Source organism: Triturus cristatus, chromosome 3_2 (genome assembly GCF_964204655.1).
Source record: "Triturus cristatus chromosome 3_2, aTriCri1.1, whole genome shotgun sequence".
Taxonomy (NCBI): domain Eukaryota; kingdom Metazoa; phylum Chordata; class Amphibia; order Caudata; family Salamandridae; genus Triturus; species Triturus cristatus.
The window spans coordinates 884,492,226-884,505,906 of record NC_140584.1 but is presented as its reverse complement, the minus strand read 5'-3'; the positions used below and the strand labels follow the sequence as shown (position 1 = coordinate 884,505,906).

The following is a 13,681-nucleotide window of genomic DNA, read 5'->3' as shown; positions in this document are numbered from 1 at the left end:
TAGACACCTCCAAGGGTATTGCCTATCCAAACTCAGCGAGAATCACAAGCATTCAAGCCTTACGCAAAACATTCCTTCCTCAACACTCTCTTCCAGCAAGAGTGTTTATGAAGCTCATAGGAATGATGGCGTCTTGCATCTTCATAGTGCCCCATGCAAGACTCCACATGCGTCCACTTCAAGAGTGCCTAGCACAACAGTGGAACCAGGCCCAGGGTCAGCTGACGGATCTGGTGTTGGTGGACGGCCGCACACATCACTCTCTGCAGTGGTGGAACACCACAAACCTTTCCAAAGGGCGGCCGTTCCTGGACCCGGTTCCTCAGGTGATTCTAACAGCGGACGCATCGCTCTCCGGCTGGGGAGCGCACCTCCTACACCTCACCATGCAAGGTCTATGGACGCCACAGCAAAAATCGCTCCACATCAACCATCTGGAGCTCTTGGCGATCTTTCTAGCCCTAAAATCTTTCCAAAAACAGATTTCGGGCAAAGCAGTCCTCATTCGCACAGACAACATGACTGCGATGTATTATATACAAAAACAGGGGGGGACACACTCTCCCCAGCTCTCCCGCTTAGCCCAGAGCATATGGAGATGGGCAATTCCCCAAAACATCTTTCTCCTGGCACAGCACGTTCCAGGCGTACAAAACACCATGGCAGATCTGCTCAGCAGACAAACGCAACAACTACACGAATGGGAACTGTATCCACAAGTTCTTCACCCATTCTTCCAACAGTGGGGGCATCCTCAGATAGACCTCTTCGCCACCCACGAAAACAAAAAATGCCCAAGCTTCGCCGCCAGATACCCACACCCATTGTCCAAGGGCAATGCGATATGGATGAACTGGTCAGGCAGATTTGCATACGCCTTTCCACCTCTCCCACTAATTCCATTAGTGGTCAGGAAGCTACAACAGCACTCCCTCACACTCATTCTGGTAGCTCCCACGTGGGCCAGGCAGCCGTGGTACACCACGCTACTACAACTATCAGTGGTGCCACATCAAAAACTGCACCTATCCCCATGCCTCCTAACCCAGAACCATGGAGAAATCAGGCACCCGGACCCAGCTCAGCTCAACCTGGCGATCTGGCTCCTGAGATCTTAGAATTCGGATACCTTAACCTTCCCCCTGATTGCATGAACATCATCATGGAAGCCAGACGTCCTACCACTAGAGCATGCTATGCCGCAAAGTGGAAAAGATTTGTAATTTACTGCCGTAATAATACAATCAACCCTCTAGATGCATCCATACAGCACATCATATGCTATCTGCTCCATCTTCACAGGTGTAACCTGGCATATTCATCCATACGCCTACACCTAGCAGCGATCGCTGCTTATCTACAAAACAGACAGCATTTATCACTCTTCAGAGTGCCCGCTATTAAAGCCTTCATGGAAGGCCTTAAACGAGTAATTCCTCCCAGGGCACCACCTTCCCCTGTATGGAATCTAAATCTAGTTCTCACACGACTAATGAGTCCGCCCTTCGAACCAATGCACAAATGCGAGCTACAGTTTCTCACCTGGAAAACAGCTTTCCTTGTAGCTATCACTTCCCTTAGAAGGGTTGGTGAAATACAAGCGTTCACCATACAGGAACCCTACATACAAATGCATCACAGCAAGGTCATACTTCGCACAAATCCGAAGTTTCTGCCCAAAGTCATTTCCCCCTTCCATCTCAATCAATCAGTGGAATTACCTGTCTTCTTTTCGCAACCCCAATCTGTTGCGGAAAGGGCCTTACACACACACTTGATGTGAAAAGGGCGTTGCTATACTACATACAAAGAACGCAACCCTTCAGGAAGACTAAACAATTGTTTGTTTCCTTCTCTCCACCACATAAAGGCAACCCCATTTCTAAATCAGGGATAGCTAGGTGGATTGTAAAATGCATACAGATTTGCTACCAAAAGGCTAAAAGAACATTATCTGTTCCGCCTAAAGCCCATTCTACAAGAAAGTTAGGGGTTTCTATGGCCTTTCTAGGGAATATACCCTTAGATGACATCTGCAAAGCAGCCACATGGTCTACACCGCACACCTTCACAAAACATTACTGTGTAGATGTGCATTCCAAGCAGCAAGCTAGAGTGGGCCAGGCTGTACTAAAGACACTATTTCAAACCACTGCAACGGATACCGGTGGTCGCCGCTAGGGTTGGGTACTGCTATATAATCTATGCTAAGTGTACAATCTGCAGCTCATATGCCTCGAACGGAATATGCTACTTACCAGTATGCATCTGTTCTTGGCATGTAGAGCTGCAGAGTTGTACACGCCCACCCGCCTCCCCGGCTACCTGTATCCGTTCCAGTACATCTTATTTAGATACTACACACATGGGTTTCTCACTGTGATTACCAAGCTCCATCATTTCCCTGTTGGCGAAAAACAATCTGAGGATGGAGCCGAAGCCCATGCGCAGTACGGACCGAAGGAGGAGTCACCAAACTCGTGACTTCCAAAGACTGTCCAAGAAGAAAAACAAACTGCAAACATCCGGGCCCAACACCAGATGGCGATCTATGCTAAGTGTACAACTCTGCAGCTCTACATGCCAAGAACAGATGCATACTGGTAAGTAGCATATTCCTTTCTTCATAGGGTAACATTGACTGGCTTTTTCCTGAAATATCTTGTAAGTGTGGACTTTTCAAATCTTAAAATATTCACCAAAAATCCGCCGAGTAACGAAAACGAAAATACTCACCTGCTCTTAGGTGAGCTCCCTGTGCTGGATCTTGGTGCCCAGCACTAACTCTGAAAAATACTTACAACTGTAGTTACCCGTAACCCAATTTTCTTCCATAGGAAATCATTGACTGTTTTTCTGTGAAATTTCTTCTAAGTGTCGATTTCTGCAATCTTTAAATATTCTTCAAAAATCGTATAATATCTGAAAACGTAATTACTTACCTGTTTTGGATAAAGGTCCCAGCACTGAGTCTAGGCACCCAGTACTGGATTACAAAAGTAACGAGAACATACTGTACCTGCAACTTGAATTTTCTTCCATAGGGAATCATTGACTGTTTTCTTTGAAATATTTTCTAAGTGTCAACTTTTAAAATAGCTAAATATTGTTTAAAAATAATTACAGTAATTAAGTCGACTTTCATCACTTGATTCTGAGTACTGACTCAGGACTGAATCTAGGATCGAGTCCTGGAATTCCAAAAGTAATCTGTTGCAAATAACTTAAAATTTCTATTGAGCTCAATGCATGATTGTTTTTAAAATAGTGTTGCCTATTGCAATCACTTGTAACTGTTTACAAAAGTCAACTGCATATTGCAAAAGTATTTATATGAAACATCTCATTCTGAGAAAGTATATTTTAAATCCAAGTGTTGGTTCTAAAATAAAACAAGCATATATTTTTTCTATATAAACCGTTGGCCTAGAGTTCAGTTATTGAGTGTGTGAGACCATTTGCTGACTGAGTGTGTACAACAAATGCTTTACACTGTCCTCTGATACTGCCTTACTGCTCGACCAAGCTACCACTTTAGAGAGTAAGGTTATATCTAACTTTAGCCTCTGTCAAACCCTGGGGGACTGTGGACTCTGTACACCCTGTACCTATTAAGGAACAGTATGTTCGAGGCATGTGGGCTGCTGAATTCATATCTGTGCATAGATCGCCGCCTAGTGTTGGGTCCGGATGATTGCACATTGTTGTCCTGGAAGAGTCTTCGAAGTATCACGAGATAGGTGGCTCCTCCCCTGGACTACAGTGCGCATGGGCATCCTCTCCATCCTCAGATTGTTTTTTTCCGCCATTGGGTTCGGATGTGCTTATCTTAGCTCAAGTTAGGAAAACTTTATTTAAGGCCGACAGCCTTTAGGTATCGACGGTATTGTTTGCGTTCGCTATCGATACCTTCTTAGACTTGTTACTCAAGCTTATTCACCTTCTCGGACCGAGTTTCGGTCCGACCAGCGATCGACGTTCGAAGATGGAATCGAGGACTCCCTTCAAGAGATGTCCTCTATGTCATGCTAAATATCCACACATCGATGTCCATTCGGTGTGCAACAAATGTTTATTACCGGATCATGATGAGTCCCGGTGTATGGCCTGCGCCCGGTTCTGGTCAAAGAAGATCCTTCGGAATAGACGAGCGGCTAGATTGGAGGCCAAACAATCGGCGCCTACCCCGGTTAACATATTCGGCACCGAGGATGAAGATGTCGAGAGCGTCGAAGAGGTGGACTCGAGCCCTGCTTCGGGGCTGGAATCCCAATACGACGACGATGATGAGGAGATCCTCGAGTACGAAGACGTCGTCGACGAGGTAGGAGACGACGATGAGGCCCTTGGGGCCGAGGAAGATAGCTCCGGAGATGAGCTAGGCCAACCCGTCGATGCGGAGGCCGTGACAGATAGTCTTGATAAGGCTCAGGTCGAGGGATCGCCTGCGGGCCTTACTCAAGATCGGTCGGATCGTTCTACAGCCCCGCCTAAAGGCCCGGTTTCGAACATTTCAAAAGAGCCAGAATTATCAAAAAAGACTGGAGTCGATTCCTTGCAATCGAAACCAAAACCTGCACCGGTCAAATCGAAACCGAAAGTGCAACTGGTTTAGGTCGGATCGAAGGCATCGACCCCTTCCAATCCGTTGACACAAAAGAAGGACCTCGGAGCCGAACAACCGAAGAAGGCCTTCGGTACAGAGAAACCAAAAAAGGCCCTCGGTCCCGAGAAGACGCAGAGGCCTATGGCACCGAAGGTCGGAGCACCATCGACCAAGGTCAAGGCGGTCGATCCGACCACATCAACACTGAGGAGTGCTGAGACTGCCAGAAATCCGGATAGGCAAGGCGTCTATCCCAAACTTCGGACCGAAGACTGGCAAGACACCGGAGACCGCGTCGAGGCCTGCTTCCAAAGAGCCTGTCGGATCAACAGCACCGTCGGCATTCACGTTACAACAGGTGTCGGAGTCCCTAAAGCGCATCAGGGACCGGGTCACTTTCGAACCGAGAACGGGTCCCGAACCGAACAAGGCCGCCGAGCCCCACTCGGCGCCGGCACCGATCAAGTTTGGATTGCCACCACCGGGGGCACCTAAGATGTTCGAACTTCGAAAAACTATCGAACAACCAAGAACAGTGTCCACAGAAAGAACTGTTGTCGAAGACTCACGGGAACAGTTTATCGACGTCGACACTGGTAGACTGTTGTTCCGCAAGTGGAGAATTATAACGGAGAAGCCTTTGGACTCATACAAAATTCCACTCAAAAGGAAACTGGCTTCCGGTTCGACACCAGTGCTGGTAGAGCATTACCACACATATGATCAGGACCCACCATCCTTTTCTCCCACACACTCGGAGACGGATGCAGGAGAGGGCTATACTGAGGATACAACTTATCCTGTGGATACTGACCCTGATGACCAACGGCAAGACCAGGATCAGGCGTGGGGTGACCCTAATGACCCAGGAGACTCACAAGATGCTCCTGACACTCATCTTTATAATATAAAACCATCTCCCACTGAAGATACTGCTGCTTTTAACGCACTCATTGAAAGAGCGGCGGCCAATCACGGAGTGGAACTTCATTCTGACTCTGTAGAGGAGGATTTCTTGGTGGACACGTTCTCCACATCAGAAAGAATGGTCAAGACTCTACCAATGTTATAGGGGGTTGTTAAACATGCTAAGGACATCTTTAAGGAGACAACCAGAGCACGGGTATTGAACCCGAGAATAGAGAAAAAATGCAAACCTGCCCCAGGAGACCCCATGTACATTAAGGGTCAATTGCCGTTGGACTCCATGGTAGTTTCCAATGCTCGCAAGAGAGCTAACTCACAAACTACTGGGGATGCTCCACCTCCGGACAAGGAGTCCAAAGTGTTAGAAACATCAGGGAAAAGAATAGCAGCACAAGCAGCAAACATCTGGCGCATTGCCAACACTCAGGCACTCCTGGCCAGATACGACAGGTCACACTACGATACCCTAGAAACACTGCTAGAACACCTACCAGATGAATACAAGGATGGAGCGGAGCTCCTCATCAGAGAGGGACAACTCATTACAAACGCGTCCATCAAATGCGCACTGGATGCAGCTGACACTGCAGCGAGGACAATCAACACTAGTGTGATGTTGCGGAGGCACGCATGGTTGAGAATATCCGGGTTCAAACCTGAAATTCAAAACAACATCTTAAATCAACCAGTCAACCCAGACTTTTTATTTGGCCCCGAGGTTGACACTACCCTAGAAAAGATTAAAAAGGACACAAACTGCGAAATCTATGGGGGCTCTACAGTCGCAGCAGTTTCGGAGTGGCTCCTTTCGTCGCCCCGGGAATAAAGGAGCAGCTAGAGGTCAGGGGTCCCAGCAGCAGTACAATAAAGGAGGTACCCAGAGTACCTATAATAAAAACAATAGGGGTGGATATCGTGGATCCAGCACCAAAGGCAGAGGACGAGGACACAACAACACCAGGTCCTCCGCCACTAACAAACAGTGACGTCTTGTCACTGCCCCCCGACCACATAACACCGGTCGGGGGCAGACTCCAACAGTTCCTGCCAGTCTGGAGATCCATCACCACAGACAGGTGGGTCAGAGACATTGTCCAATCCGGTTATTGTCTGGAATTGACATCCAATCCACCCAACATACCGCCAAGACACCGTCCTATGTCCGCAGAGCACTTGGCATTATTGCAGCAGAAAGTACTAAGTATGCTGCAGAAAGGAGCCATAGAAATCGTGCCCGTAGACCAACAAGGGTCAGGAGTGTACTCTCTGTACTTCTTGATCCCAAAAAAGGACGGGTCTCTCAGGCCTATACTGGACCTGAGACCTCTCAACCAATACATTCTGTCAGAGCATTTTCATATGCTCACCCTCCAGCAGGTTCTACCGTTACGCAGTCAGGGAGACTTCCTAGCCACACTGGATTTAAGGGATGCGTATTTCCACATACCCATACACCCATCACACAAAAAATATCTCAGGTTCACTCTTCAGGATCAGCATTATCAGTTCAAAGTACTCCCTTTCGGGGTAACGACGGCGCCCAGGGTCTTTACCAAATGCCTAGCGACATTGGCTGCACACTTAAGAAGACAGCACATTCACGTCTTCCCTTACCTGGACGACTGGCTTGTTCAGGCAAAGTCAGCCCAGCAGTGTGCCAGCCACGTATCCCACACCATTTAAACAACGGTATCCCGGCACTCCAAAGTTACAGTTACAGTTTATGTGGTTGTTAACCACAGAAGCGTAGAACAGAATATTGACAATGAAACTGGCTGCAGAACAGATTAGGTCCTCACAGTAGTATGTAAAAAAAGGATAGTTTAATTACAAATGTTTACAGAAATAGGAAAGAATCGCAGTCATGAGTACACTTCAGAAATCCCTAATACAATAGGTAACATTCAATATTTCATGAAAAGAGACCATATGGTCTCCAAATCTTAGTTCCAGATGGATAACAGCAGTGGGGTCATCCACAGGTAGACCTATTCGCCACAAAGGAAAACGCAAAATGCCAAAGCTTTGCCGCCAGGTTCCCGCATCCACAGTCGCAGGGCAATGCGATATGGATGGACTGGTCAGGCAGATTTGCGTACGCTTTTCCCCCAGCGCCATTAATACCGCTAGTGGCACGCAAACTAAGGCAACACTCAATGACACTCATCCTAGTTGCTCCAATGTGGGCACGCCAGCCATGGTACACCACGTTGCTAGAACTTTCCGTGGTGCCGCATCAAAGGCTGCGGCTAACACCCAGACTTTTAACACAGAACCATGGCGAAATTCAGCACCCAGATCCGCAACAGCTGAACCTGGCGATCTGGCTCCTGAAGTCTTAAGAGTTTGGCTACCTGAACCTGCCTCCAGAATGTATGAATATCATCAAGGAGGCCAGGAGACCCACGACCAGAGCTTGCTGTGCGGCTAAATGGAAAAGGTTTGTCATTTACTGTAAAAACAATGACATTAATCCGCTGGATGCATCCATTCAGAACATCATCTGTTACCTGTTACACTTATACCGATGCAATCTGGCATACAGCTCCATCCGTATACACCTAACCGCAATAGCAGCCTATCTTCAGAACAGGCAGCACCTCTCTTTATTCAGAGTGCCTGCCATCAAAGCCTTCTTAGAGGGACTCAAAAGAGTGATTCCTCCAACACACCCACCGGCACCGGTGTGGAACCTGAATGTGGTCCTCACCAGACTGATGGGTCCACCTTTTGAACCTCTACATTCATGTGAGATTCAATTCCTCACCTAGAAAGTAGCTTTCTTAGTGGCAATCACTTTGTTGAGAAGAGTTAGTGAACTCCAGGCACTAACCATTCAAGAGCCATTCATACAGGTTCACGCGAACAGGGTTGTACTGCGTACCAACCCCACATTCATGCCTAAAGTGATATCACAGTTCCACATGAATCAGACTATTGAACTGCCTGTTTTCTTTCCAAGTCCACAAAATGTCGCAGAGAGAATGCTCCATACACTAAATGTAAAGAGGGCCCTCATGTACTATATAGACAGAACAAAGGATTTTAGGAAAACAAAACAACTGTTCGTTGCCTTTTCTCCACAACACAAGGGCAGCGCCATTTCCAAAGCAGGGATAGCCAGATGGATCGTTAAATGTATTTAAATTTGCTATGAAAAAGCTAAACGCACATTAACGATTCCTCCCAGAGCCCACTCAACACGAAAGTTAGGGGCGTCCATGGCTTTCCTAGGGAACATTCCTTTAGAGGAAATATGTAGAGCAGGCACATGGTCCACTATACATACATTTACTAAACACTACTGTGTAGATGTGCATTCAAAACAGCATGCAGCTGTAGGACAGGCTGTTCTCAAGACCCTTTTTCAGACTGCTGCAGCTGGCACGGGCAGCCGCCGCTAATGGAGGGACTGCTATATAATCTATGCACAGATATGAATTCAGCAGCCCACATGCCTCAAACCGAATATGCTACTTACCAGTATGCATCTGTTCTTGGCATGTAGGGCTGCTGACATTCATATCGCCCACCCTCCTCCCCGTCGCCAGTAGCGGCTGCAGCACTCAGAATTACTGTATAGCATGGTCATCACTTACTGTATCTACTCCATCACTGCCACAATGGCGAAAAACAATCTGAGGATGGAGAGGATGCCCATGGGCACTGTAGTCCAGGGGAGGAGCCACCTATTTCGTGATACTTCGAAGACTCTTCCCGGACCCAACACTAGGCGGCGATCTATGCACAGATATGAATATCAGCAGCCCTACATGCCAAGAACAGATGTATACTGGTAAGTAGCATAATCGATACACTTTCTCACAGAGTTTCAGACTGTGGTGGTGCTTCCTGGAACGGATTTAACCATGAATCGTTCTTTTTTAGGTCGAGCCTGGGCAGCGCATGCGCTGCTGTGGGAGGCATGCTGTATAGGAGTATGTATTTGAAGCCCGCCCACTCAACCCCCATATTTATCATTGGTTTGTGTCACTGTCCTTCGTAAATGCTGGCTTCTGACTCATTATGAGGCCTGTTAATCCCTCCTTAGTACCGCCTTGTCTTCATTTGTAACCTCCCATGAGGACTGGACCTTTTACTTCGGTTGTTACACATTTCTTCTTTAGTCTCTAAGCACTATTTTCTTTAATGTGTTTCTCTTACTGCAGGAGGGTCATCTTTCAGATGAACAAGTTACTTACCTTCGGTAACGATGTATCTGTAAGAAACATTAGTTAGATTCCTCACCGATCCACCCATCCTCCCCGTTCTGCGAACTGACACCTAGGGTTAAGGTTATCCTTTTCAGGACCCTAGACTTTTTTGGCACCAGTGTCGGTCTCTTGCATGGCTCTGCGTTCCTGGCGCGGAAAGCTATGTACAAGAACTGACGTCAGCGCGCGAGGGAGGCGTCTAAGTACTCCGACGTCATTCCGTCGCACGACGCCGACGACGGACGCAAAGCCGCAGACGACGCCTAGCGACGCGCAAGGGGTATTGCTGACAAAAAATCTTTCCGGATCCAGCCTGACGCCTGGGGATATTCTAAGGTGAGGAATCTAACTAACTAATGGTTCTTACAGATACATCGTTACCGAAGGTAAGTAACTTGTTCTTTACTCCCAATATTTAGCTATTCGTGGGCACATCCAGGCCAAATGCATCACCCCAGCAGGGTCCCTACCACACCTTTCGCAGGCAGGCGAATCACGCAACCCATATCTAAATAGCCGCTCAGGTGTGTAATAGACTTTCTGGAGGAATTTAAAGAAAACTTGTTGTAGGTCACATTTTATTACTTAAAATGTATTGGTTCTGTTTTCACTTGGGACACAGTACATTCATAAAAAAATTCAATCCAGATGTGATTTTGTGTAAACAGTACTTGGTCTCCTAATTGCGTTCTGTATCATGTTTCTCCTTAAACATCCTTTTTCCAGTGTTATTTGCCATTGTGCATGATCATTATGAAGTACTTTTATATTGTCCTCAAGTACCAATGTTTTTTCACATGTACTTTGGGAAGAGGTGTGGTGCCGCGGCCAGGGTTCGATCCCGGCACCGGCGGCAGGTCAGCCCAGCACCATGTGACTCTGGGCAATAGCTTGCTTAATCTTCCGACGGCCCCCAGTGCCGGGATGCCTTCGGGTAGGTGTTCGCGCTTTACAAATACTGGATTTACATTTTAAATCCGAGCAATGCATGCTGGATCTTAGCACGTAACTTCTTTCATGGTAAAGCCGGACACCTTCTCGAATATCGAGGTGACAGCAGGACAGGTGGTGCAGTTCAGCATAATTTATTAAGGTGGTCCTAGTTTCTGCTTATGCATTATAGTTAACTTAATATACTGTTTAAGTAACCTTCATTCTAGAATATGAGTCTATGAAAATATTCAGTATTGGATAAAAAATGTACTTGCCTGTAGCAGCAGTTCATCGGCATTGGTATACTTCATAAATTTTCATTCTCATACCATCCTCCCTGCCCATGATGCTACCACTTACTCATTACACAAGCTATGAAAATGTGACGGTTAATGGATCTGAGGAGGCTTGGAAATTTGAGCCTGTCAATCTAATTGAATGCCATTTGGGTCAAAAATGGAGGTGGATGAGCTGCTGGTAGTTGGTGATTGTTTCCAGTTGGTTTTCAGTGTTAGTTGATACTGCTGTGTTAATACTGAGTGCCAAGGGTTTCCAGCCTGCTGTCAGAGAATAATTTGACTATGTGAAACCGTGAAAAGATACCAATGCTGACAAACTATAATACTAGTAGGCATCCTTTTCTTATCCATGAGTCCTGGTTTATCTGTATTTTTGACTGCGCATTTTATTTGGGATAAGCTTTTGGAGATTTATGCAAATTTGGTTAGACCAATATGTCTTGTAATTATTTAATTTGTTGTCTTCACATAGAGATGCTGTAAGTCATAGTCTTGCATGTTGGTGGTCCTTGTGCACCTATGGTATGGGGTAGCAAAGTCCTTGAAAGTCAGAGGTCATGTTGTGAGAATTATATACTTTTCTGTTCCCAGTACTGATGCTTTATTTAAAATGTTTTCTCTCTTGAAAAGTTCTTCAACCAGCTCCACATCAAGTAATCACAAACCTCCCTGATGGGGCCAGACTGCCAACAACACGGCCCACCCGGCCTCCCCCGCCCCTCATTCCATCCTCCAAAACACCCCTGCAGCCAGAGAAGCCCTCCTTCATAATGGGAGGGTCCATTTCGCAGGTATGATTTTCATTTTCAAAATGGTGTGTCTCTTGTTCAAGCCCCTCAGACCCAGTTTCCTATTGTGCTCTTTAGATGAGGCATTAGAACGGAAAAGCGCAGTGGTCATAACTCTCAGACTTTGAATTTATTATGAAGATCAAATTTTGGTGGAATAGATTTGTCTTAATATTTTGGATACCACAGTTGTACTTAAAGGAAACGTCCCTTTCAGTTGATCGTTTGTGCTCTATTTAAATGTCAGATTAAGCCTGTTTGAAGCTTTTTGCATACACGAAATGCATCTGACAAATAGTTTGTGTAGAGTGCTTTGGGCTTAGCGAAAGTTCATAGAAATGTTGCAGATGTGTGTGCAATGAGCCTTGTTTACTTAAATTGAAATCACTGGTAGAAGTAGCAATTTCTTAAATTTTTAATTTTTTTATTTTTATAAGTTGTTTACACTTCTACGCCTCATTCTTGAAGTTCTTCTTTTGTTACTGATAGTGTAGTGCTGTATTTTAGGATAACATGCGTAGGTAGGTTCTTTTTCTAGTCATTGGAAAGCCTTCTATCTCTGGAGAAAAAAGAAGGATCAATAACTATAGAGTAGTGGTTTGAGAGACGTCAATTTTTTCATCTTCTAGGGAACACCGGGTACCTATTTGACATCACTAAGCCAAGCTGTATACCATCAAGAACAGGCAAAGCCCTCTGTTGGATCTATCTCACTTGGACTGCCAAGGCCACAAGAATCCTCTAAATCCGGTAGGGCAACTTCATTAAAGCAAGTTTTTAAATAGTTTGTGAAGCAATTATCTGGCAGTGTTGCTTCTGTTGTTTATTTCTCACCTGTGTTTTTGCTGCCTGTATATAGGTTTTGTAGATGCACATGCTTTGCTAACCCTTACATTATAGTGCTAGTTTACGAAAACGTGTTTATTTCTAGATTTATCTTTAGGTGTCACCTTCAGGCATGGCTACAATGACATACCCTATGACACTTTGAAGAACATAAAGTATTGGCACTTACCCCCAACCGAAGATTTATGTTTCTCCTAGTAAGCTTGGATGACAGTTCTTGTTGCTCCAGTGGACAACAAAGAAGAAATCATAGGTTTTCTATCGAGGGTTGTGTGGAAGAACATTTGGGAGTTCAGTTCTAACAAGCAGAACACCATTGAAGGTGCAGATTTTACCCAGAGAATTTGGTTGTATGAGAATGACTCCAGGCCCATCTAGAATTGGTAAGAGTGGATATTTTCCTATTGGAATTCTGTTCAAAGTGCAATACACACTTTTTTTATAAAGACCTGAATGAGTGTGGAATCTCTACTTGTTCATGCTTCATGACAAGAGTTTCAATCTGTGACTCATTTTGCAAGCAGTTGTCCTGGACTCTGTAATTGTCCTCTCCACCTTCAAAGTATAACAACAGTGAGGACTCACAAATCTTGAGGAAACATTTTTTGCCTGCCTTCATAGTTGCCTAGATAAATGAGAGGGACCTATGTTACCTTGTCCACCCTGACTCCCTCCTTGCGGAATAAGGAAAGCTGACAACATTTTGTGAAGATACAGCATTGACATATTTACCTTAAGGCAACCCCAGATTCTAAAAGCTTCAGCCTTCTGCTGAAACATCCCTGAACTGAAATGCGGACTTGAGGCCCAAATTCATCCTTAACCAAAAACGACCCGTGATGACCCTGATGTGAAACGTGGTCCTGAATCTCAACACAACAAAGATCTGCCTCAAACCTAGGGGTAACTCCAAGCCATACAACAGTCATGAGAGGCCATTAAACAACCTGAAGCACCAGTTTGGCCAAAGCAAAACAAACAAACATTTCAAATCAACCCTGAAATGGGAAAAATCACCCCAGCCCAACATTTCGGCTCTGGAAAAAGCAATATGCAGATAATGCTCAG

At 45.7% G+C, this 13,681-nt stretch overlaps 1 protein-coding gene across 33 annotated transcripts in view; it reads left to right on the top strand.

Moving 5' to 3' along the window:
- Positions 1–13,681, top strand: part of NCOR1 (nuclear receptor corepressor 1) — a 1,832,391-nt gene that overhangs the window by 1,064,396 nt on the left and 754,314 nt on the right. For all 33 annotated transcript variants that reach the window (XM_085649294.1, XM_085649293.1, XM_085649281.1 and 30 more), the window contains 2 exons: positions 11,610–11,770; positions 12,397–12,517. In XM_085649294.1, coding sequence (XP_085505420.1) covers positions 11,610–11,770; positions 12,397–12,517 — 282 coding nt within the window. The remainder of the gene's footprint in view (positions 1–11,609; positions 11,771–12,396; positions 12,518–13,681) is intronic.